Source organism: Myotis daubentonii, chromosome 13, assembly GCF_963259705.1.
Source record: "Myotis daubentonii chromosome 13, mMyoDau2.1, whole genome shotgun sequence".
In the NCBI taxonomy this organism is placed as follows: domain Eukaryota; kingdom Metazoa; phylum Chordata; class Mammalia; order Chiroptera; family Vespertilionidae; genus Myotis; species Myotis daubentonii.
The window spans coordinates 62,656,032-62,679,890 of NC_081852.1; the positions used below are offsets into that span (position 1 = coordinate 62,656,032).

At 57.1% G+C, this 23,859-nt stretch overlaps 1 protein-coding gene across 6 annotated transcripts in view; it reads left to right on the top strand.

Annotated features, from left to right (window-relative positions):
- The window catches only part of CTBP2 (C-terminal binding protein 2), a 103,731-nt gene that overhangs the window by 68,558 nt on the left and 11,314 nt on the right, over nucleotides 1-23,859 (top strand). For 4 of the 6 annotated variants that reach the window (XM_059661759.1, XM_059661762.1, XM_059661761.1 and 1 more), the window contains one exon: nucleotides 9,995-10,151. The exons of 1 other annotated variant lie outside the window; for it this stretch is intronic. In XM_059661759.1, coding sequence (XP_059517742.1) covers nucleotides 10,094-10,151 — 58 coding nt within the window. In that variant the 5' untranslated portion in view covers nucleotides 9,995-10,093. Of the gene's footprint in view, nucleotides 1-9,994; nucleotides 10,152-19,977; nucleotides 21,655-23,859 lie in introns of those variants that run through there. One more of the 6 variants, XM_059661758.1, reaches the window with a different exon arrangement.

Below are 23,859 nucleotides of genomic sequence, written 5' to 3' on the forward strand. Positions count from 1 at the left end.
AGGGTCCTAGGGGTGATGCAGGGTCCTAGGGGTGATGTAGGGTCCTAGGGGATGATGCGGGGTCCTAGGGGTGATGCAGGGTCCTAGGGGTGATGCAGGGTCCTAGGGGTGATGTAGGGTCCTAGGGGATGACGCAGGGTCCTAGGGGTGATGCAGGGTCCTAGGGGTGATGTAGGGTCCTAGGGGATGACGCAGGGTCCTAGGGGTGATGTGGGGTCCTAGGGGATGAGCGGAAACATGGGCTAGAAGTGACCTGGAGTTTTTGCGTCTCAGGGCCTCAGTCTGTGAGGGCAGCAGTTTGGGTTTGTTAATTTCTCAAGTCTCAAAATGTTCCAGAAATGCCATGATTCCAGGAAGCCGTCCAGGGCCACAAAAGCATGTGTGCATCTGTGCACACACATGTGCGGTTTTGTGTACCCACCCACAGCTACACTCCAGGCCCCTCTGCCCTTGGGTTCCTGGCATCTCAGGGCCATCTGTCATTTCTCGTCGCGGGAAAGGGCTTGTCCATGCTCTGAAACTGAGCAGACGGCTTTCGTGTCACCGGCTCCTCTCCTCTGACTGGGAGAGCTCCGCAGCGATCGCTGCCGTGCAAGGACCAGAAAGCGGGAGGCTGCTCCCCAGGGCCTCACCAGGCGGCTAGAGGGCTCATCTGAACGTGCGCCTGGTCCCCGGCCGTCTCTGATGTCCCGGGTTTATGGGGGCGCCTGGGTCCGAGCGAGGGCCCGGGTGCCTCCCGGGTGTCTGAGTGTGGGGCACAGCCCTGGGATGTGTCTTAAGTGTCAGGTGAGTGAATAGCACCTCGATGACCCTTCTCCATGCCTGTGGGTGGCTGATGTTCGGAGAAGTTTCCTGGGAGATTTCGGAGCAGGAGGTATGGCAGGCCCGGCGTCACTGCAGGCGGCTGGGGGTTTGCGGCATTGGTGGCTTGCGTTAGCGTCCTCTGTCCTGTGGGGCATGGGAACATGGTGGCACTGCAGTCCACGCGTGTTCTCGCTTATCCCTCTGCTGTTCACTGGGCCCTCTGGGTGCCGCGGTGAGTCTGATGGGTCAGGAGAGGGGCTGCACCATGGCCAGCTTTTCAGAAGTTCATGTTACACCACTTCCTTTGCTTTTACAAAAGACCTGCATGAATACCTGCTTTTGCTGATGAAAGAAATCGGACAACTTTTGCTTTTACCAAAAAAGGTAAAAAGTGGAAATAACATTTGTTTTGTGAACTGTTCTGTGTCAGCGGAGCCCGAGTGAGGGCGACCCTGCTTTTACTGTCCGTAAGTGTTAGTTAGGTTTATGGTTTGGTGGGTTATTTTTGGGTGTGGGAGTGCTCAAAAAATTTCCCATATCCTATATAATAAAGAGCTAATATGCTAATTAGATTGGATGGCACGATCTTCCGGAATGACCAGTGGGCGGGGGGCAGGGCCACGAGGCAACCAGAGCTGCGAGGGCCGAGCCCCTTGCACCAATTTCGTGCATCAGGCCTCTGGGAAGTGAATAATTGCTTCTTTGCTTTACGCCGTATCTGCTTACGACGTGTTCATGGGACACTGTACTTCGCACAGCGGGGACCCTGTGTTGTGCAAGCAGCACCTCATTTGAAATAAAGGATGGGCCACCCCAGGCAGACAGAGCCACTCCTATTTTGTGGCCCTAAATGGCCCCTCAGACACAGGTGGTGACTGCGCTGGGGAGGGGTGGGCACGCTCTCCGGGGGCTACGGGCTGGCCTGCAGGTTTTGAACAGGTTACTCAGGAGCCTGTTTGGTTTGGGCCCCGCCTGGCTGCTCCGATCCACTCGCCGCTGAACTTGGGGCCAAGGCTGGTCCCTGCTGCTTCAGGGGGCGGTGGGTTTAGAGCAGCGGTTCTCAACCTGTGGGTCGCGACCCCTTTGGCGGTCGGAACGACCCTTTCACAGGGGTCGCCTAAGACCATCCTGCATATCAGATATTTACATGACGATTCATGACAGTAGCAACATGACAGTGATGAAGTAGCAATGAAAATAATTTTATGGTTGGGTCACAGCATGAGGAACTGTATTTAAAGGGCCAGAAGATTGAGAACCACTGGTTTAGAGGGAGCTCTCCTGCTGTCTGTGTTTGAGATCATCTTTCCAGACACTTGCCTTCTAAAAATGCACCAAGAACCCAGCCAGCCATCATTTCCTCTGATAACTTATCTCGAACACACGCCTAAAGGCACTCTCTGACTGAAGGCCCTCCTGCAAGCGCCTCTGACCCCAGGCCTTCCTGTTGGCCTCTCTCTGCCTCTCCCTGGCCTACCAGGTGGCCCACACGCCTAGCTGGGTTGTCCACCCTGAAGTGGGCTGTGAACAGAGGTCAGAGTCCCACCAATGTGGTTTGGAACAAGCTGGGGAGGGGCTTGTGATGTCAGAGCAGGAAGGGCAGAGAGAGGCTCCCGCAGCCTGTGGCCTGGAGAAGGTGGAGTCAGAGCTCAGGTGGGGCACTCAGATCTCCATGTGTGGGTCCTTCCAGAGGCATCACCTCCCAAGTCAGGCCAAGAATAAGCCATATCCTTGGGGCATCTGTTGCTATGGCAACCTTAGCTTTGCTTGGTGCTAAGAGGATGCTGGTCCTGTGGCGGGTGGGACATGTGTGTCCCCTACTTCAGCACTGATGGACTGGACCGGCCCCTCCTTTCCTTCTCCAGCCTGAACCTTGTGGGTGCTCTGCAGGGGTGTGGGGCAGGCTTGATGCGCTGCATCTGTGGTCAGCTCCCCTCTGCTGTGGCCAGCCTGGCAGGTGGAGGGGCCCAGAGAGAAAGCCCTCCCTCCGCTGTCACTGCCGACCAGAATCAGCTCCTGGAAAATCCACTTTCCCCTCCTCCCTCTCCAAGTGCGTGTCTGTGGGGAGGTGGTGTATTCTGAGGTGTCCAAGGTTCACAGCAAACACCCCGGGGGGTGAGAACTGAGCGGCCACCGGCCGGCAGGTGTGCCTGTGCCTGGAAACTGGTTTGTCCTGGGAACGCTGGCAGGCCTTTGCCAGTCCCGCCTCAGCCCTTTCCTCGTAAACTATGTCTCTGCCAAGTTGCCTTCAATTCCCATCACTGTGGCTCATTCCTCGTTGACGTATCTTTAAACCAGGCGCCCAGGCACAATGAAAACTCCTCCTTCAGGGTGGCCTCTGGCCCTTCCTGCATCAGGAGAGTGAGCCCCTCTACTCCATGACCTGCCTCCGTAGCAGGCCTCCAGCTCAGGGGACCACCCTGCCAGCCCTGAGGCACAGGCCACGGGCAGACGCCACTGTGGTCCCCTGCCCCTGGCTGGGGTGTTCCTAAGGCCTGAGCATGTTTTCTGTAAGGGCGATGGGAGGTGCCTGTCCCTTCTGCATCTTGAGATTGAGGGGAAATGCAGTGTGTCATCCTGAAACCACCCCAACTTTTTTCCGGGGTACCTGGAGTCTTGCTCCAGGTTCTCCAAGAGGCCAACTTGGGGTGGACAGGAGCTGATGGGGGGCGGGGGGGTCCTGGCCAAGCAACTCAGGCCCACAGCCTCGGAGGCCAAGCAGGGCGTGCAGTGCCCTCTGCCGGCCACAGGGCCCCATCGCTGGGCACCAGGCCTGCTCTGGGAAGGTCTGGAACAGAAGCCAGCTCCACACACACACACTGTGAGCCAGCCCGGAGTGCAGAGACAAGCCCTCCCTGCGGATTCCCACCGCAGGGGGCTGGTCTCGCGGGCAGCTGTGTCCCCCAGGGAGGCGGTGCTCGAGGAGACGGCAGTATTTGAGGCATTCCAGGGGCAGCCAGCAAGAGGCAGGCTCTGCCAAGCCTGACATTAGGGTCTCTAAAAACTTAAGATCCATCATTACTATCTGTTTAAAAAGGTTTCTTCAATATATTTTTATTGATTTCAGAGAGGAAGGGAAAGAGAGGAACACCAAGGATGAGAGCAAATCACTGGTTGGCTGCACGACAGACCAAGCCCGCAACCCGGGCATGTGCCCTTGACTGGAATCGAACCAGGGACCCTTCAGTCCACAGTGACGCTCTATCCACTGAGCCAGACTGGCTAGGGCTGATAACCAACTTACTAGTATTCCTATAATTGTCTTTATTAGACATTTAAATACGAGTATAATTCATATATGTTAGAATAAGCCAAATAATCCAAAGTTGCCTTAAAAATGTTAAATTTTTACTACTCCCCACTCCCCACCCGCCCCCGTTCCTTCAACTCTGTATTTTCAAGTTTAGCACAAGCTTAGCAGTGGCGTCCATACAGCTGTCTCCTGTGGCTCCTGCCTATGTGGCCCCCAGGCCCAGCCCTCAGTGGCTATCGGCTGCTTCATCTGTGGTTTCACTCCGCACTGGACCATACAACAGACGCATATGGCTGCACGATTGTATCACAGGCGGCAGATACCACCCTTGGGTGACCTCTGGGCCCTGGAGGACCTCCCTGTGGTGGAGGCCAGTCTGCGGGCATTTTCTGAGAACTTTCTCACATTCTGGATGCGTCCTCTGAGCGGTGTTCACTTTCCTTGCTCAGTGGAAGCATTCTGCAGAGATTTCTTGCTCTCTGTGTGCAGCTTAAGGATGAGTTGTCGGGTCAGGGTCAAGGTCAGGGTGGACCCCATTCAGCTGGTCTTGGCCACTCTCCTGCCCAAGGGGAGGACGGGTCGGAAAACGGGGCCGGAAGAACCAGCCTGTGTTCCTGGTTCCTCAGTCCCAACGCGAGGCGCAAGGAAGGCCCGTTGACCCTCCCTCTCCGTGCGGATGAGAGTTTACTTGCCGTTATCCTTTTAGTTTTGTTTCGCTGGTATTTTTAACGGATGCTTTATTACAACTGTTTATTCCTAAAGCATATTTTTAAGTCAAGTGCTTTTAAAGTGTGTGGAAGTCCTTCACACGGGAGTCTCGCTTTCCTCATCAGGGAAGACAACGCGGAATTCTCATTGTGACACACACAGCACAGCCTGTTCGGAAAGGCCGGCGTCGCTCCTGCTCTGGTCCCTGCTGCCTCGCCGGTTCGTCCGGTGCGCTTCCTGCCTTTGCTGCCTCTTGTGATGGCCTCTGACCTCGCAGGCCACCCGGCCGGCGCCGGGCCCATAGGCTCAGACTCGCTTTCTCTGTTTGTCCTCCGGCAGGACGAGCTCGGGGCAGTTATGGGCCCGCACAGCTCCTTTCTGTCTCCTTCAAAGCCCAGAGAATACTTGGGGGGAGGGGCCGGTACAAGGAGTGAGATCACAGGCTCGAGTCCTTGCCTGACACCCACATCGAGAAGCTCAGGGAATTTGAATTCTCTGGTCACCCACTTGGTGGCGGGTTTTGACCTGCCCTGAATTGTTGAAGGTGGTTTTTATACGCGTACATTAATCCAGCCGGGTGAGCGTGGGCCTGTGTTCCGGTGTAGAAATGTTAGTGGTTGGTCTGGGGTTCCCCACCATACGGTGTTGGCGCTTTACCCCAGCGCCTGGGGGAGAGGGTGGTGGACGATGTGCCTGTGCGTCTGTCTGAGGCCATTGTTGCATCAGCTCCGGGAGCAGAGGCTGGGGCCCACAGAGCCCATTGAGGGCATGTGACCAGGGTGTGACCTTGCCGCCTGAGGGCTGGGCTGCTACTGGGCCTTCCCTGGGGACAGATAAACCGCCAGGACTTGAGTGGCGGGCAGGCCGGGCTCTGGGACCAGCGTGGAGCCTGAGTGTGGCTAAGGGTCCTCTGCTTACCTCCGAGCAGGGGTGGGGCTGGGGGTGGGAGGCTGCCCTACACACCTTTTTGTGCTACTTGGTGTCTAAAGTCTGTCTTTAACATTGGGGGGGAGCGGGGGGCAAAAAAATAAAGCAATATGCCTGCAAGCTACTGAGCCAAGTAACCAAGGGGCAGGAGGAGCTCCTGGGCGCCCCTGAGTCTCATTCCACAGGCTCCGGTTCATCCCTTAAAGTGCATTTCTAGTAACTGTATTAGCTGTGGTGTTAAGTCTGCTGTTTAACCCCAGGCCAGGTGTCCTCGCTGCTCCCTGAGCCCCTGGACACTTGTTTTGTTAGACCTGGATTTTAATTGGTCCCTCAGATGGTTTACTGAATGAGACCGCATTGCCTGTCTGAGGTCCCACCTGCCGTCCGCCCAGGCCCAGGCCCAGGCCCAGGCCCAGGGCCTGCTGCTCCTGCTTGGCCTGAGCTGTGGGACAGGTTCTTTCAGGAGCCTGAGGACCCAAGACTGAGCCGGGACTAGATGAGTCAGAGAGGGCGGCCTGCATGCTCCAGGCCCTATTAGAGCGCAGGTTCTGCCGATGGCTGGGGCGGGGGCGGGGGGCTCACCTGTGTTCAGCCTGTTGCTACTCCTCTGGGTCCCTCACAGGTTGGGGAATGAGCCTGACACATCAGAGGGCCTTGTCGCCTGTGGTGCAGGAGACCCTGGAGTGGTGGGTCCCTCCAGGGATCCCAGGCTCTGGAAGGGGTCCCTGAGCCCCGGGGCCTGCTGGGAGCCTTTGTACTTCTGTGGAATCATCTCATCCTCCCAAACTGGAGCCCTGCCCCGCGTGTAACAAGCAAGTGTATCCTGAGCCGCTCAAGCGTAAGGCCCGGTCCCGGTTAGCACAGAGCTCGGGCGGCCTCCTTAGGGGCATCGAAGGCTGTCGTGGGTCTCCCTGGTTTAGCAGAATTCTCATTCGAAAGATGTCCGTTACTTTGTGGGACCTTCAGCTGTCTGACCTTTGTGAAGATGAGGAACTAGAATAAAGGAACTGGGGAAGCCTTAGGGATGTACTCGGGGTACGAGTGCAGGGGGGGGGGCCTGGGTTTCTGCGCCCTGTGGTGGGTCCGGTCCGGCCCGTAGGCAGGGCAGCCAGCTGGTTGTCCTCAGTCAAGTGAACTGCCAGGCCTCAGACCTGGTCGGGGGAGGGGAGCCTCCATTCTCTTGCCCTCACTTTTGGGTGTTTCCATTTTGTATTTGCTATCCCAGCAGCGGCTGTACAATGAAGTGTTTTCCTTCCTTTTTATCCCCTTTTTCTTAAATCTTGGGTTTCCCTTTCATGGAATAGGCCTCTTTCCAGCAGTAAACAGGCATCTGGCTTTCCCGTCCAGGCGTCTTCCCCGCTCAGCACGATGAATTCCTGACGCCAGACCTTCCAGCCCAGGTCACACCCTCATCTCACAGGAGAAGGCTGTGTTTCTGTTGTTTGTAAGGTTCGGCCTTGGTGCACTGTCCCTGCTGATGAAAGACCTGACTTGCCTTTTGACCTTTCGTGGGTTTCGCTGAGGTGCACCTCCCGGGGCGGGGGGAGGGGGGCAGCCTGCACCTGGGCCCGTGTCCAAAGGGGTGTCTTCCCAAGGAAGGCGCGAGCGGTCCTTGGGGGTCTGTTGCTTCCCACCAGATGCCTTCTGCGTCGGGGAGAAGAGGCTCTCCTTCCTTCCTCCTGGGTTCTTGGCTGGTCTTCATAGTCAAGTGGACAGAAGACAGTCACCGGGGAAAGGCGCCCCATAAAGATAAGAGCCAAGGGCAAGCCCGGCAGTGGAGGTTCCTGTGCCGTCCTGAGCTGAGGCGCGGGGCGGGGCGGGGCGGCTGGGGCTGGCGGCTGGGTCATTAGATTCTCTCAGGCAGCGCAGGGAGAGGTCTTGTTTTCAGGCCAGGTTAGTGGGAGGATTGCTGGGTCTCGGTTGCCTTCAGCTCAGAGTAAACCCACGTGCCCATGTGGCACCTGGTGGGGTGGCATGTCCTCCCTTGCACACGTGTGTGTTCTAATCTGACCCTCACAGCCACGCTGGGATGCAGGTCACGTGACCCCTCTCCTCCAGAAAGGGGCCTGCTTATCCCCACAGCACGGCCCCCCTCTTCCCTGCATGGCCTTTGTTTACCTGTTCCACAGCGACTGCATCATGTCAGGTGATGGTCAGGTGATCAATTCAGTGGCAGGAAGTTCTGGCTTAAGCGTGTGAACCAGCAGAAAGGAAAGGTGGAGGTTGGCTCTCACAGCAGGCACTGCCGAGGGCGCCCAGGGCCAGCGCAGGTGACAGGGTGCTGGCCTCGGTGCGGACACCACTGCTCCCAGCTCAGCTCCACGGAGGGCTGTGGTAATTGAGTCCTTGCAGTAGCTGGCTCCTTCAGGAGACGGATGTCACACTTCATACATTCTTGCTTCAAAAGAAATACTGCGGGAAGGGGATTGAAGCGACACGAATCAGAGGTTACTGCCACCAAGTCCAGACCTCACACATCCAGGCTCGCTGTCTGCGTGGCACTGGGACAGGGCGGGCACCGCAGCTGGAGGAGCCGCAGGAGAGCCGGCCACAGAAGTCACTTGCTTTTTAAAAAACTTTTTTTTTTTTTTTAAATAATAGGACACAGATGATTTGTATAAGCTGATGCCTGGTCTTCCCTTTGATTGCATAATTGAGGTTCTGCTTATCAATTTTTCAGGAAGCCATCTAATTATACAGATTAAAATTCAAAGGGAGCAAAAAGGCTGATTATGCCTCACCCAGGGAATTGGAGGAGGGTGTGGGTTCTTGCTCAGACGGTGATGTTGTCGGTCCTCACCTCTGAGGCACTTCACAAATAGGAACCAGCGCCCCTCTCACCCTCTTGCGGGGCCGCGCCTGGGCTCTGGCTTCACCACAGCGTCCAGGACCCAAGCTCTGGGCAGGCTGAGTGCCCCCGGGGCACACCGGGGTCCTATCCTCTATGATGTCCATCCCCCCCCCCCCTTCGCATGATGGACCTTCCATAAGCGCAGCAAAGCAGAGCAATTTAAAGGATACGCCCACTAAGTCATCATCCACCCAGGTCTTCCGCTGCGTTAGGGCTGCCTTCCTTCATCTCACTAACCCAGCTCGGTTGTTCCTGGTGTGAGGGCTCCCCTGGTTTGGGAAGAGTTTGGGTATCTCTTGGATTAATGTTGCATTAATTATTTATGGGATCAGAAATTGTGCCTTTCCCCAGGTCTTTAAAGAAAACACCACATAATTATTGCCATAAATCTTTGGGGTACTTTCTCAGTCTCTTTGCTGGGAAATTAGCCATTACCCACCATGGGCCGTAAGCCACCTGCCTCTCCACAGTCACACCTGCATGCTGACCTGGGATAGAGGAACTCCGCGTTTTGCATAACTGACCACTGAACACGATAGTCCCCACTATTGACCCTCTGCCTCGCTTTTGTCTCCAGTCCCTCCTTGGCTGGGTAGCTGGGACACCTTTTTCTCTGTGGTTATTGTCCAGCTACGGCTGCAGCAGCGAGTTCAGAGCTGGGACACTGGGGTGCAGGTAACAGTATGCTCTCGGCTGGTCCGTGGATGAGCAGGAAGTGAGGGTTGGAGCCTCCCAGAGCGAGAGGCCACAGACTCCCTCCTCATCCTCGGTGGCATGTGGGTTCCCTTCGGAGGCTCCCACACCCCAGCCCTTCTGCCTGGACGCTACCCTTATGGCTGGCTCGGTGGCCCCCTCCACATGCAAGGAAGGCTTGGGAGATGGCACTGTGCCCGCTGGGGAGGAGTGTGGGCCTTTCTGTCCGTTCTCCTGCCGTGGCGCCAAGGGCTCATGTGGTCCGCAGCAGCAGCTGACCCCTGATGGGAAGGTCCTGTGAACCACCTGGCAGACAGCCTTGAGCCTCTCATGTAGTCGCAGATGGGTGCCAGCATCTCAGTGCCAGTGAACCTGGGACCTGTTTCCCAGGTGCTCCCGGGGCCTGTGCCACCCCCTGCGGCTCTGCCCTTGGGGTCACAGATGCACAGGACACGTCCAAAGGTCTGTCCCTTGGTCTTTGGCATTGAGTACAAATTACTCTGCTTCCCTGAAGTTAAAAGCAAGAGACCCAATGCCATCGGCTAGCTGTGGGGACAGAGGGCTCTAGCCTGAGCCTGTTTGGTGCTTCCTGCCACAGGCAGGAGAGGGCCCTGGCCCGGAGCAGCCCTTCTGCCGTGAGGGCGGAGGGCGAGCGCTAGGTGACAGGTCCCCTGTAGAGAGGAGCAGCCGTCCTGACTGACCTGTCGCCCTGTGCCCCGGGTGTCCGGAGAGTAAGGCCTCTTTTCTCCTTGTTTCAGGGTTCATAGTGGCGTCATGCCCGCAGCCTCCTGCCAGTCCCCCTAAGTCTTAGAGGACCGCTTTGCCTTTTGAATCAGAGTTGCAAAGTTCGATAAAGAATGGCCCTTGTGGATAAGCACAAAGTCAAGCGCCAGCGATTGGACAGAATTTGTGAAGGTAAGAGCCAGCGTGATTGGCGGTTTTCAACCAAAGTCGCGCAGTCCTGCCCTTGATCGTGACCAGGTCACCTGTCTCACCTCTCACTTGTCGGGAACTGGTTTCCGGTCAGACTGTGCACCGCACCCCCGCACTCCAGCCAAGGCCCCTGACCCTAGCACCTCTCACCATCAGGCACCTCTGGCCTTGGCCTTGTGGTCAGCAGGCCTGACCTTTGCATAGAGAGGGACACTGGGTGGGCCAGGAGGAAGCTGGGGAGGAAGTAGGCCTCAAGGTCCATTTTTTTCCACTTACCTAAGATCATTTGCATATGAAAGACACAGTATATTAGGACCATCTTTTTTACTTCCTGAAGTTTCCGGACTTGCTCTGTTTCGAATTAAGATGTTTGCAAGGATGGATTACGCATTGATCCTGAGGGAACCAGTGCTGCCCTTGTGTGCGCATCCCTGCATCTCTGAGGATGCCTGGGAGTGCTTTAGTCATGAAAGGAAAACAAACATGATTAAAGTCTAATGGAAACCTGGCGACAGCACTCAACAACGTTGCCGAAGCAGCACCCTCTCCTCATTAGGGAGGGGCGGGGAATCGAGAGCAGCCGTGTGCCGCCCCGGGCACCAGGCCCGCTCGGTGTGGCTCAGCTCAGCGTGCTTCCTGGTGACTTCACCCAGGGCTGGTCACAGGCGATGGTGGGAGCCGCTCCCACGAGTGCGCCCACCCTGGTGGGCCCGCTCACTCGGACAGGAGCACGTCTCCCACCACCAGTTGTCCGTATAGAACTGCTCTCTGAGTGGACGTGGTCCCAGCCACGGGGGGTGGAGGCATCAGAGCCGCTTCTGCCGAGTGGCGGAGCCCCGAGAGACCCCAGAATGTAAGAGCACGACTGGGGTGCTGCAGGGTGCAGAGGTTGGGGTTTATGCATTTTTAAAAAATCAACATTTAAAAATGTTCACGCTCACAGATGGATAGGCGGTCCAGCGGACAGTGATGTCCCTTCCGCTGTGTAGCCCACTGGATAACTCGCTGTCTGCTTCTTTCTGTAGAGACGTAGCTAGAAATACCATGTGTGAGAGGAAGTGGGTGGGCTTTTCCAGACCCTCGGAGCGGAGCTGTGAGAGCAGCAGTTCGCTCTGAAGGCCCAGGGCATGGGTCTCTGTTTAGCATCCTTTCCTGCGTAGACACTGCACCAGTTAGCCCAGGGAACTGGGCCTCGTGCCAACACCCTCTGATCCAGAGACTTCCTCCTCGCCTGCTTCAGCCGCTCCGTGTGCCTGTGTGACACCCGCCAAGGAACAGCGCGCTTAGTCCTCCGAGCTCTTGGGTCTCCATAATCTCCCATCATTCCAGGGCCTCTGACCTTTAAAAGCATTGACATCATGCAAACCCTCGGGCCAGTTGGTTTGTACAACATCCCATAACCAAGGTTCACCTGATTGGGGAGGGATTTTTAAATGCTGTTGACCTTCTGCGGAAAGGAGCTGCCATTTAGGTTTTGTTCCAGTTCCCGAAAGCTCCAGGTTTCGGTTCCAAGGTGGGTGTCAGGGATGTCTGGCTGGTCCCACATCCGCAAGCCCAGTCGTTGTCTGGGGTGCGATCAGAGTGGAGAACGGGACTGAAGGGCGCCAGCGCGGGCAGCCGCTGACCCTCTTTCTGACCCTCTCTCCCAGCGCGGGTCGCCAGCCTCCTGCCCGTTTCTTATAACAGGTGTCGGTCTCACCTGCATCGTGAACATGGCCCTGAGACAGTAGCAGTAACACATTCTGAAATTTCGCCACAGCACACCCTCAGGTAGACACCCAGAATTCCCTCGCTCACTGTAGCTTCTAAATTGTGGTCCCAGACATTTGTTTAGTGAGGTACCAGCTGCTGCAGAACGTCTCCGTGGGCTCCTTGCCTGGATAGGCCGATGGAGCATCTGTCCCAGGTGAAGGCGCCTTCACACGTGATGCTGGGGCTCGAGGTCATGCAGAGGGCAGAGTACCACTTGCTCCTCCGGCTGGTCTGGGGCCTCCATCCAAACCAGCTGGAATAGTGGTCTTGCCCGGTGACTTGAAGGCCTGATGTAATTGCTTTAAGCAGCGCTCCTGTTTGCATGTGTATCATTCGTTCTCTGCTTTATCGTGATGCCTAATACCAAACCATCCTGGGTGACTTGGAGCAGGGCCTGCAGGCAGACTGCTCAGGACCAGAGGCGGCTCCTTTGGGATGTGTAACCGAGGCCTTGGTTTCCCTCTGGGGGGTGTTTGCTGGCATGATGGACTGGCTGCGACAGTCAGAGTTTTAATCTGTCACTGCTGTAGCGGCGCAGGTCGGCCTGAGCACCAAAGGGTCTCGGGTTCGATTCCCGTCAAGGGCATGTACCTGGGCTGCAGGTTTGATCCCCATTCTGGGCACATGTGGGAAGCAACCAATTGATGTATCTCTCCCACATCAATCAATCAATCAATCAATCTCTCTCTCCCTCTCCCCCCCACCCCTCTCTCATTCTCTCCCTCCCTTCCACTCTCTCTAAAAACCAATGGGAAAAATATCTTGGGTGAGGATATTTTAAAAAAGAAACAGTGTTGAAGCTGGCTGTCTATAGTCCACAATCATTTGTAATAAATATCTCCAAATAGTTCCAAAATGTGGATATTTAAAATGGGATTCATAAATGTTGCTATACATTATAATTGTATGTTTGGATCAGGCAATTATCCACATTTCCAGTAATTACGTGATTAGTGATGATTACCTTAGCTTTGTAAACATACAACAGTCAGCTAGACAATGTAGATGAACGTGCTGGAACCTCGCCCTTAGTCAGAGATGGAGATCAGCAAAGGACGGGGCGGTCAAGGTGCAGCGTCACGGGGTCATCTGCGAGGAGGGGACTGCGGGCCTCACCTGGCCACCGCTCTTGGCTGTAAGGTCAGTTTGGAGGCGCAGGCCCTCGCTTTCTGCAGGAGAGAATCGGGTTGTTTTATTCGTTCTGTTGCTTAGCGTCTGTGAAGTGCAGACTCCGGCTTCTCCCCACTCTTGTCGATGTGCTGTTGGGCTCTGACTGCACTTGGCAGGGTTATTTAAACTCGCCAATTCTAAGAGCAGCGTGTCTACACCGCCCGTGTCCACACCCCCACGTCCACTCTGAGGGCCGGGGAGGGATGACGCGGTCTTGGTTTTGTGCTGCCGCTGTTGCTCTCGCCCCACCACCCAGCAGGGATCCCTGTGCCCAGGTTGGCAGCGCCCCGTCCCTGCCTGGGAGTGTCCGGGAGCAAACCTCCTGCTGCCTGGCTGTCCCCAGCCTCTGAGGGACAGTGTCCGCCTTCTGGCCTCATACCTCCCTCCCAGGAGCCAGTTCCCGTCTCCGGGCCAGGCCCCCTTCACCACAGGAGCCCCGAGGGGAGTGCAGCCTCTGTGGACCTGCAGACAGCACAGCACCCCCACAGTATGGAGGTCCCTGGGCAGGGGCACATCCCACAGCTCCACCTGATGACCGGTGTTTGGGGTGACTGTGTAGCTAGAACCCCAAGACTGCTGCCAGCCTCTCCTCCCTTTTAGACCCTGGGAGTGAGGCGCAGAGAAATGAGACTCCTGCTTCTGGCCGGATTCCGCTCTTCGCTGCGGGTCCCAAATGTGGGTGGACTATTGCCCACAGAGCCCAGCTCTCGGGTCCCATAGGGGACTCGGTGGCTCTGGGACCCGAGCTCCCCTGCCAGGCCCAGGTAGGGACTGGCTCCGCACCAGCGGGGCTGGGAAGCCGCAGGGAGGGGGCGAAGGGTGCGCCTTCTGCACATCCATGGCTCCCGGCTGGTGGTCTCTGCACTTCTGTCCCTCTTGCTGTGTGGCTCGCTCGCGGGAGAGGTGTGTGTGCCAAGAGGTCCTTTTCTCCCCTTCGTGCCTGGGCCAGGTGCAGCTGATTCTTCCAAGGGGGTGGGCAGTCAGCCCTCCCTCAGCGATCAGAGGTCTGTGCAGCCCACCTGCTGGCTGTGCACTCGGACCCTTGCGCTGTCTGCACGGTGGTGCACTGTGACCCGTGGCTGGCTTCGTGGACCGGGGGCCAAGTGGCGGGGTGGCTGGAGGAGGCCTCCTGCAGGTGGGCGGTCTGAGCTGGACCCTGGTGGGCAGGAATGACTGCGGCACCCTGGTGAGGTGACGGGGGATTCTTGGCGCCTCCTCCCTTCTCCTGACTTTCCCGTTGCTCGCACCCCTGCCACCTGCCCGCGCCTGCTGCTTCCAGGGACCCGGAAGGGTGCCCACCTCTTGTGCAGGTTTCACGTGAGTGACTACTGGGCGCTGCAGGGACAGACGGAACGAACAATTTCAAGGCAGAGCTGTTTTTAAACATAAGCTCCGAGACACTTGCCAGGAACAAACCAGCCGTGTGGACTCGGCGAAAAGTGGGAAGTGGGACTCCCGGAACCGTGTGGCCCTCTAACCTCAGTGCCGTCCGCTGGAGCCACCGCCTGCGGGAGGCCGAGTGGTGGGCGCTGCACCCCACGTTCCACGGGCGCAGGGAGGTGCCCCGGTTTCTTCCCGCCTTCACTCTCGGCGCCGTGCCCCAGGCCTGGAGGAGGAGGACCAGGAAGTGGAGGGCTGGCCGCACGACCCCCTAAGGTGGTCTTGGCTGTCCCCTGAGAAGGAGACACCACTCAGCGTCGGGGACGGACAGTGAGGCCAGAGGCCGCCACGTGAGTCCAGCCTTCAGGTTCAGGTTCGCCTGTTTCACCATCGGCTCATCTTTTTTCTTTCTTTTTTTTTTTTTTAAGAAAAGGAGTGAGGCTCTGACCCCAGACCTGCCCTCCTGCTTTCCATTCGAGGGGTTTCCGCCCTCTGGCCGCTGGCGCGCTCTCGGCGGCTTCCCAAGGACTGAGCTCCGGAGGGCGGGCTCAGGGTCTCCCCTCCCTGAGTTCCCGGCTCTCCTGGGACCGCAAGACCCACCTCAGGGAACTGAGGGTTGGTTGCAGGTCTTGCTTCTAACCCGAGGTCGCCATTCGGGCGATTGGGGGTGGGCAGCTTTCTCTGGGGCTTGTCTGCAAGCGAATGTGTCTCAGTTTTGGGAAGTGGCTCTGTGCGCGATGCCGCTTTCTGTAGTGGGCGTCCTGGCAGAAGCAGAAGTGAAGTCTGTGAGACTCGTTCCTTTCAGAAACTGGCCCGTCGTGCTGGATGTAGTCAACACGAGGTTTTCAGGAAAGCAGTTCTTCCCCAAAACCTTCAGTGCTCACAGGCCTGCCGGTGCTGAACAGCGTGGGCCCGGTCCAGGGGTTTTCACCCAACACGGGGAGGCCGTCATCATCTCGGCGGGACTGGGGCCCAGGCCGAGGGAGCTTGGGCGGCTGTCAGGCGGGGACGGGTTGGGATGGGTCGGGAACCCGGGCCTCCCGAAGCTGGTCTGCTGCCCTGGCCCAGCCCCCGCTCCGGGCGGCCCAGAGCCTGTCCTGCTTTGCCTCTGAGCACTGGGGGCACACGCTCCGCTGAGGCTGGGGGGTCACATCTCAGAAGGGACCTGTCTGCCCGAGTGGGGGCATGATCGCCACCTGCTGTCGGGGGTGTTTATTACACGAAGAATGGAAAAGGCATGAGCGCTAACACGGAGGCTGAGGCTGGGGCCTGGCCTGACAGGAGCCCCCGGCATCCCATTTTGAGGGGTTGGAGCAGTCGTCTCTGAGCAGTTACTCTCTGATACTCAAGTAGTTAATTTTATGAGTGACGTAGTCGATGATATTTATGGGTTTTGACATTTCTAAGAAGTGGCAGAGGTTCTCCTTTCCCAGCAAGGTAACCCCAGCCGGCTCGGAATTCTGGAAGCGAGTGCTGGCTTTGGAGCTGGGCGTGGGCCCTGAGCCCTGGGCAGGTCCCAGCTCCTCCTCCATCCCCAGCGTCTCGGGTGTGACGGAATCACAGCTGCCTGTTGCGTCCTTCGGGAACAGAACACCTACCACAGGGCCTGGTACCTGGACATCCAGCAGGTGTAGAAACCTTAACATTAAATCCCCCCTGGGAAAGGCTTGGTGTCAAAGATGCCCCGCCCTGTGGTCACTCTGAAGGGCTGGGGCTGCCCCTGTGTGTCCCGCCCGCAGCCGGGTGCTCGGCAGTGGAAGGTGGCGGCGGACTTCCCCCCAGGGGCCTAAATGCCATACAGGTTCGAGCCTGGGGGTGGGAGGAGACGTGGGCTGGCTACTCGAGGCTCTCGGGGCAGTGTTTCTCGGGCAAAGGTGTGTCCTGACCGATGCACCAGGCTCGCCTCCACGTGGACCCGCCTTGTTCGTGTTCCTTCTGGAAGGGTTACCAGGGAGGGAGAAGCCTGTGAACCAGGCCCGGAGACAGAAGCCCGGAGGCTGGGCCTGCCCACCTCAGCGCCCCAGACACCCAGCGGTGCCAGGGAGATCTGCTGTAACCAGATAGTGCTGTTCCCATTCAGTTCGGGTTCTGTTACGTTTGCCTGCCTTTTGTGATGTATCTTCTTTTTTCTTGTTATAGCACATATGTGGAGGCTATTTTATTTTATTTATTTTATTTTATTTTTATTGCTTAAAGTATTACAAAGGGTATTACATATGTGTCCTTTTTTTCCCCCCGCCCTTGACAGTCCCCTAGCCTCTCCTATCCCCCAGTGTCTTATGTCCATTGGTTATGCTTATATGCATGCATACAAGTCCTTTGGTTGATCTCTTACACCCCTCCATCCTGCCCCCCAATCCTCCCCGGCCTTCCCGCTGCAGTTTGACCATCTGTTTGAGGCAGCTCTGCCTCTGTATCTATTATTGTTCCAAAGTTTATAATGGTCTCTATTATCCATGAATGAGTGAGATCATGTGGTATTTTTCCTTCATTGACTGGCTTATTTCACTTAGCATAATGCTCTCCAGTTCCATCCATGACGTTGCAAATGGTAAGAGTTCCTTCCTTTTTAGAGCAGCATAGTATTCCATCATGTAGATGTACCACAGTTTTCTAATCCATTCATCTACAGATGGGCACTTAGGCTGTTTCAGATCTTAGCTATGATGAATTGTGCTGCTATGAACATAGGGGTGCATATATCCTTTCTGATTGGTGTTTCTGGTTTCTTGGGATATATTCCTAGAAGTGGGATCACAGGGTCAAATGGGAGTTCCATTTTCAGTTTTTTGAGGAAACTCCATACTGTCTTCCATAGTGGCTGCACCAGTCTGCATTCCCACCAGCAGTGCACGAGTGTTCCTTTTTCTCCACATCCTCTCCAGCACTTGTCGTTTGTTGATTTGTTGATGATAGCCAGTCTGACAGGTGTGAGATGGTACCTCATTGTTGTTTGGATTTGCATCTCTCGGATGATTAGTGACTTTGAGCATGTTTTCATATGTCTCTTGGCTTTCTGAATGTCCTCTTTTGAAAGGTGTCTGTCTAGGTCCTTTGCCCATTTTTTGATTGGATTGTTTAACTTCCTTTTGTTAAGTTGTATGAGTTCCCTATAAATTTTGGAGATTAGGCCCTTATCAGATATGACATTGGCAAATATGTTTTCCCACACAGTGGGTTTTCTCGTTGTTTTGTTGATGGTTTCTTTTGCTGTGCAGAAGCTTTTTATTTTGATGTAGTCCCATTTGTTCATTTTCTCTTTAGTTTCAAGTGCCCTAGGAGCTGTATCAGTGAAGAAATTGCTTCGGCATATGTCTGAGATTTTGTTGCCTTTGGATTCTTCTAGAATTTTTATGGTTTCCTGTCGTACATTTAAGTCCTTTATCCATTTTGAGTTTATTTTTGTGTATGGTGTAAGTTGGTGGTCTAGTTTCATTTTCTTGCATATATCTGTCCAATTTTCCCAACACCATTTATTGAAGAGACTATCTTGGCTCCATTGTATGTTCTTGCCTCCTTTGTCAAATATTAATTGAGCATATTGGTTCGGGCCGATTTCTGGGCTCTCTATTCTATTCCATTGATCTATATGCCTATTCTTGTGCCAGTACCAGGCAGTTTTGAGAACAGTGGCTTTGTAATACATCTTGATATCTGGTATTGAGATCCCACCTACTTTGTTCTTTTTCAGGATTGCTGCAGCTATTCGGGGTCTTTTTTTATTCCAGATGAATTTTTGGAGAGTTCGTTCTAGATCTGTGAAGTATGCCGTTGGTATTTTAATAGGAAGTGCGTTGAATTTATAGATTGCTTTGAGTAGTATGGACATTTTAATGATGTTGATTCTACCAATCCATGAACATGGTATGTTCTTCCATCTGTTTATGTCTTCCTCTATATCTTTTTTCAACGTCCTGTAGTTTTCTGAGTAGAAGTCTTTTACCTCTTTAGTTAAGTTTATTCCTAGGTAGCTTAATTTTTTTGGTGCGATGGTAATGTGATGTATCTTCTAAGTGAACACATCCTGGGCTGTTGGTGAGACGTGTAAACATGGTCTCGAGGATGGCCGGGCCGTTTAGCCGGGCTTGCGGGCCAGCAGCGGGGTTCGGGCTGGTGCCCGCGGGCTGCTTCTGGTTCCGGAACCCAGCGTGTCTGTGCCCCATGCTTACCTCTCTTCCACGGCCTCAGCGGGGGAGGGTGTTGGGAGAGGGTTGGGGTCTCTGTGAGGGGGTTTTCTCAGCTACCTTGAGGCCTTGCTGGCACTTGGGGGGTCAGAAATAGGGGCCACAACATTCAAATACAGACTGGGGTCCCCGGGCTGCATCCCCACACAGGACTTGGGCCCATTTTTCAACCATCGGTCGGTGGTCCCAGAGCCCTGGCTTTTGGGGAATAGTGTTGATAAACAGAACTTGTCCCACAGCTGCACGCACATTGAACAGCACTGGGAGGCGGGCAGGGCGCTGCCCTTCAACACTGTTTCCCATTACCGTGCACCCCCAGTTCCTGGAAATGGCTCTGTACCCCTTTCTTCCGTCACAGTAAATCTGCAGTGTTTCTCACATCAAAAAAGTTTTTTTATGTTGTGCTTTTTTTGTGTGGCTCGCCAGTGTGGCTCAGTGGTTGAACATTGACCTATGAACCAGGAGGTCACGGTTCCTTTCTGGTCAGGGCATATGCCTGGGTTGCAGGCTCCCTTCCTCTCTGATATCAATAAAAATATTTTTTTTTAAAGCGTTCTGGTTTTGCTACATAGTGGCCGAAGCTAGTCCTTGGCCTCTGCCGCCGTCTTAAATGAGACCGTCCAGGCGGCGCCCAGGTGGCTGTGCTGTGGTGGTTTTCCCGTCCAGGGCAGGAAGGGCTCTGGGACTCATTGGATTCGTCACCAAGGAAGCACCTCGGTGCCAGCTTTCCGTGTTGGCAGGGCATCGGCTGCAGCCTGGCCATTCTCAGGGCGCCTCCTGTCCTAGAACTGCAGGAGACTTGGGCCTTTTTATCCTGCTTGCCTGCCCGTTCACATTTAATCTGTTTTTAGCCGTGCGCAATGGATTAACATTTCATCAGGGTGGATTAAGATTGGACCGACATTAAAGACGTCTTTTCCTACTTTCCTTCTGTCACTGTTAGGGGATGGGAGGCAGGGATGGGGTGGGCCCCTTTGGGAGGGGGAGGTGCTCATCCGGAAAGTACCCTGGCGAGGCCGAGGGAGGTAAGCCGGAGCCCTGGTGTGGAAGTCATTCCCACTGCGGGTCGGAGGCCTGCAGCCGGCAGCTCCGCGGTCTGGATGTCACATGGGACAGAAGCTTAGGGTTTATTTAGCTCCTAATCCGCTCGCTGAGCATCAGGGCCATGTGCGTGCAGGGCGGGCTGCGGACGGAGAAGCCCTGACCCCCGCCCTCCGGAGGCAGGCGGTCGCTGCGCTGCTGCCTGTCCTCTCGGGTTCCGAGGATTAATAATTCAGGCTGTCCTTTGCAACAGGACACCCGCCTGGGTGCTTCCGCCAGCTCGAGGGGCTCGGACACAGCCAGTCGGTTTGATGTGTGTCACTGAAGGTTTGTGCAGAGACCCCCCCTGCCGGGCCGCCCTCCGCCCATGCCGGTGCCCAGCAGGCCTGTCGGGATCGGGCGGTCGCAGAGCTGGGATGCCGCTGGCTGGTGCGAGAGCCCCTGGGAGGTGGCCGAGGCCCCGGGCCGGAGCGGCTCGCTGACGGACGGGGGCAGAGAGGGGCCCTGGTATGAGGCCGCGCCCGACCTCTGCCGCGAGGCCTTCTACAGCGCGGTGGCTGGCAGGAAGAGCTCCGTGCCCGACTTCACCTTCTACGACAGCAGGCAGGCGGTGATGTCTGCGCGCGGCGCCCTGCTGCCCCGGGACTACTACGGCGACCCGCCCGGAGCCGCTCAGGGGCCTAGGGAGCCGCGCCACCACCGGGATCCCGGGGTTGGCCGCTCGCTGCCGGGCTACAGTGTGCTTGGCAGCAGGGTGACATGGGAGCACGTGCACGGCCGGGGCCCGGCCCCCCAGGACGCGGCTCCCCTGTACCGGGACCCCGCAGGTAAAATGATGGCGCTGGGGCAGCGGGCGCAGAGCAGGGCCCCCTCGCCCACGCGCTACACCGGGGAGCTGGCCCACAGCAGGTATGGGGCGGAGGCGCCCACCTACTCCGCCGGCCAGGGCTACGATGACATCGGCGAAAGGCCTGTGGACCCGGCCCCCACCAGGCAGGCCGCCCCCACATGCCTGGTCGTGGACCCCACTGGGGCCTCCGCCTCTGAAGGGAGCTCGGGGGTGGCCCCAGGCCCCCTAAACCGAGGCTACGGACAGGAGAGCGTCTCCTCCACGCTGGCTTATGAGAGCAGTGAGGCCGACCTGCCCTTCCCGGGGCCTGCGGGCCGGAGGAGCGCGCAGCCCGAGTTCCTGGCGCTGCTGCGGGCCGAGGGGGTGGCGGAGGCCACGCTGGGGGCGCTGCTTCAGCAGGGCTTCGACTGCCCGGCCGTGCTGGCCACGCTGGAGGAGGCCGACATCAAGTGCGTCGCCCCCAACCTGGGCCAGGCCCGCGTCCTGAGCCGCCTGGCCAGCAACTGCCGGACCGAGATGCAGCTGCGAAGACAGGGTCCAGGGGGCCCCGCGCCCCGCACGCGCTCCAGCAGCTTCAGCCACCGCAGCGAGCTCCACGGGGACCCGTCCTCCCTGCAGCCCCAGCCGGTGGGTCCCCTGCAGGCGGCAGCCCCCCGCGGGGACCCAGCGCGCCGCCCCTCCAGCGCGCCCTCCCAGCACCTCCTGGAGACGGCTACCTATTCTGCTGGGGTGGGTGCCCACACCCCCCACTTCCCCTCCAACTCTGGGTACAGCTCCCCCACCCCCTGTGCCCTGACAGCACGGCTGGGCCCCACATACCCCCCACAGGCAGGGGTGGCCTTGACGAACCCAGGCCCCAGGACAGCCTACTCCACAGCGTACACGGTGCCCATGGAGCTGCTGAAGCGGGAACGGAGCCTGCACGCGGCGCCCCTGCCCAGCCCCCACAGCGGCGCCCAGCTCCTGCGGAAGCCCGGCGTCCCCGGAGAGCCGTCCACCCTGTCGCCAGCCAGTCCAGGCCTCCACATGCCTCACTCGCCCTACCAGAAGGTGGCCCGGCGGACGGGGGCCCCCATCATCGTGTCCACCATGCTTGCTCCAGAACCAAGTAATGCCCCCTCCTCCCTCCCAACCCCCCTCCTCGGGGCCCGCAGGGGCAGGAGGGCAGAGGTCGCCAGTGGGTCCAGGCATGTTTTGCTCTCAGGCTCAGCTCGAGACCACACTCACGCATGCATGCACACGCACGCGCACACGCACGCACACACACACACACACACACACGCACGCGCACGCGGCACCACAGCCAGCGCCCAGCCTGGCGGGTTGACCTGGGGGGCCGCGGGCCCATTGCCTTCCCACCCTGCAGTCAGGCTCAGGTTCTGTGGGTTTCCTTTATGGGCTGAAACGTGGCCGTGTCTGGGAGAAACTCAGAAATCATTCGGAACAGACCCACTGCCAGCTCCTGTGGGGGGCTCTGGAGAAGGCGGGGCGCTGCCCAGTACCCCACAGACCAAGTCACTCATTGGCCAGGACTTGCGCCACTATGGGAAACGCACCTCGGAGGCCTGCCCTGGTCAGGGGCAGAAACCAAGCCAGGGCTGCAGCCCTCAGCTCCCTGTTTGAGAAGCCGAGAGGCTGGCACTGGAGGTGCCACGGGCTTCTGCTTCCGGGGGGGGGGGGCTGTGTCCCCGTTGGGAACAGGACCCCCCGTGGTTCTCTTCTCATCCAGATGTGAGCCAACAGTCATTGGGGTGTTTCCCGGGGCATTGTGGGTAAGCTTCCAGGGGGATGCCAGAGTTTTTATTTTAACTCCGATCATTACCGACAGTTTCAGCTGTAAATTTGTTTTCCTCCTCTCTTGCCTCCCCAACATAATTTTTAAAAATGGAATCCAGTTTAAGTGAGTTTATTTTTTCAGAATAACTATTATGAGGTGAAGACAGTGGCATGAAAATGCACCTCAGACAGCGGTGGGTCCCAGGAGCCTTCTCGTGACCCTGAGCCGCTGCGTCAGGCTCCTCTCCCAGGAGTGGCTGCGGGCATGTTGGCCACTGACCGCTGAAACGCCTGCTGGGGAGACAGGGCCCGGCTGGCGTTTCCTGTGTCTCTCACTGCAGATTCTGGTGTTTGTCTCACGTATGGATTTTTTTTTTTTTAAGTCTAAACAGACAGTTTACTTGCCTTTTGTTGAAAGAATAAATCAATGCGGGGCAGGAGGAAAGTCAGGTCATTTTCCGAGGCCCCGCTTCCTCCCTCCGGTCACGCATTCTTTCTTTGCAACCAACTGATTTGCATGGCGATGACATTTGTTGCTCCAGTAATTCCATCTGATAATGGCTGGGCTTGCACAGCGGATCTGAAAACATATTCCTTAATTATGTGTTGCTAAGCAACGGGAGGGTTTGGTCATAATCACAGAAAGATTATCTCCTCCTTGACGTCCTGGGAAGGGTTTGCTGCCGGAGGACCCGCCTCGCTGCCTGATTGTCTCCTTTTCCTGTTAATTTCTCTGCCTGACGCGCGTCCCTTTGTTTGGGGTGTTCTTCATTTGAGTTGTTTGGTGTGATGGTTAGCGCGCTGTTTGCGGACTGAGGGATATTGATTGTTTCTCCCGCCTGGCAGCAGGCCAGGGGAGTCGGAAGTCGGCCAGGAAATAAATGTCTCTGTCAAATGGCCTGTCCTGGAGCCCTGGCCGCCAGCCTTCCCTGCCGCGTGTAGCCATGGCCCTCCCCTGGCCTCCCCGGGAGCTGACCTGTGCACGAGGCATTTTGCAGGTGTAGGATCAGCAGCCAGGTTGGGGTTTGCTGGAATCTGTGGCGCTCCCGGCGGGTCCCTTTGCCCCGAGAGGACGGCATTTGCACTGAAGAGCAGCAGCCAGGCCTCAGGGCCAGACACTGGGCCTCACGAAGCAGCCCCACCTCGCGCACGCCAGCTGAGCGGACCGGGAGGCCCAGAGCGGGACGGGGGTGGGGGCGGGGGGGGTGGTGATCTTCAAATCTAGACGTGGCTGCCTCAGCCGCTGGGGTCATGGCTGGGGTCACGGCCACATGAGGAATGCTTCATCTCGGTCTCCGTCTGGCTCCCCTTTTCCTTCTCATCTGGAGGGGGTGGGCAGGGGTGCTGTGGGGGCGGGGACACCTGTGTGTGCAGGGGTGGGGGCTGGGGTATTCTCTCACACTTTGGATGTTTTCAGGTGTTTGTTTGCCCTGAACTTGCTTCTTTCTGGTCGGCTTTCTTGGGAGAAATAACGGGCTCCTGTTTGCTAGTCCGTGACCTGGCGGCGAGGGGGCCATGTGAGTGACAGCTGGTGGCT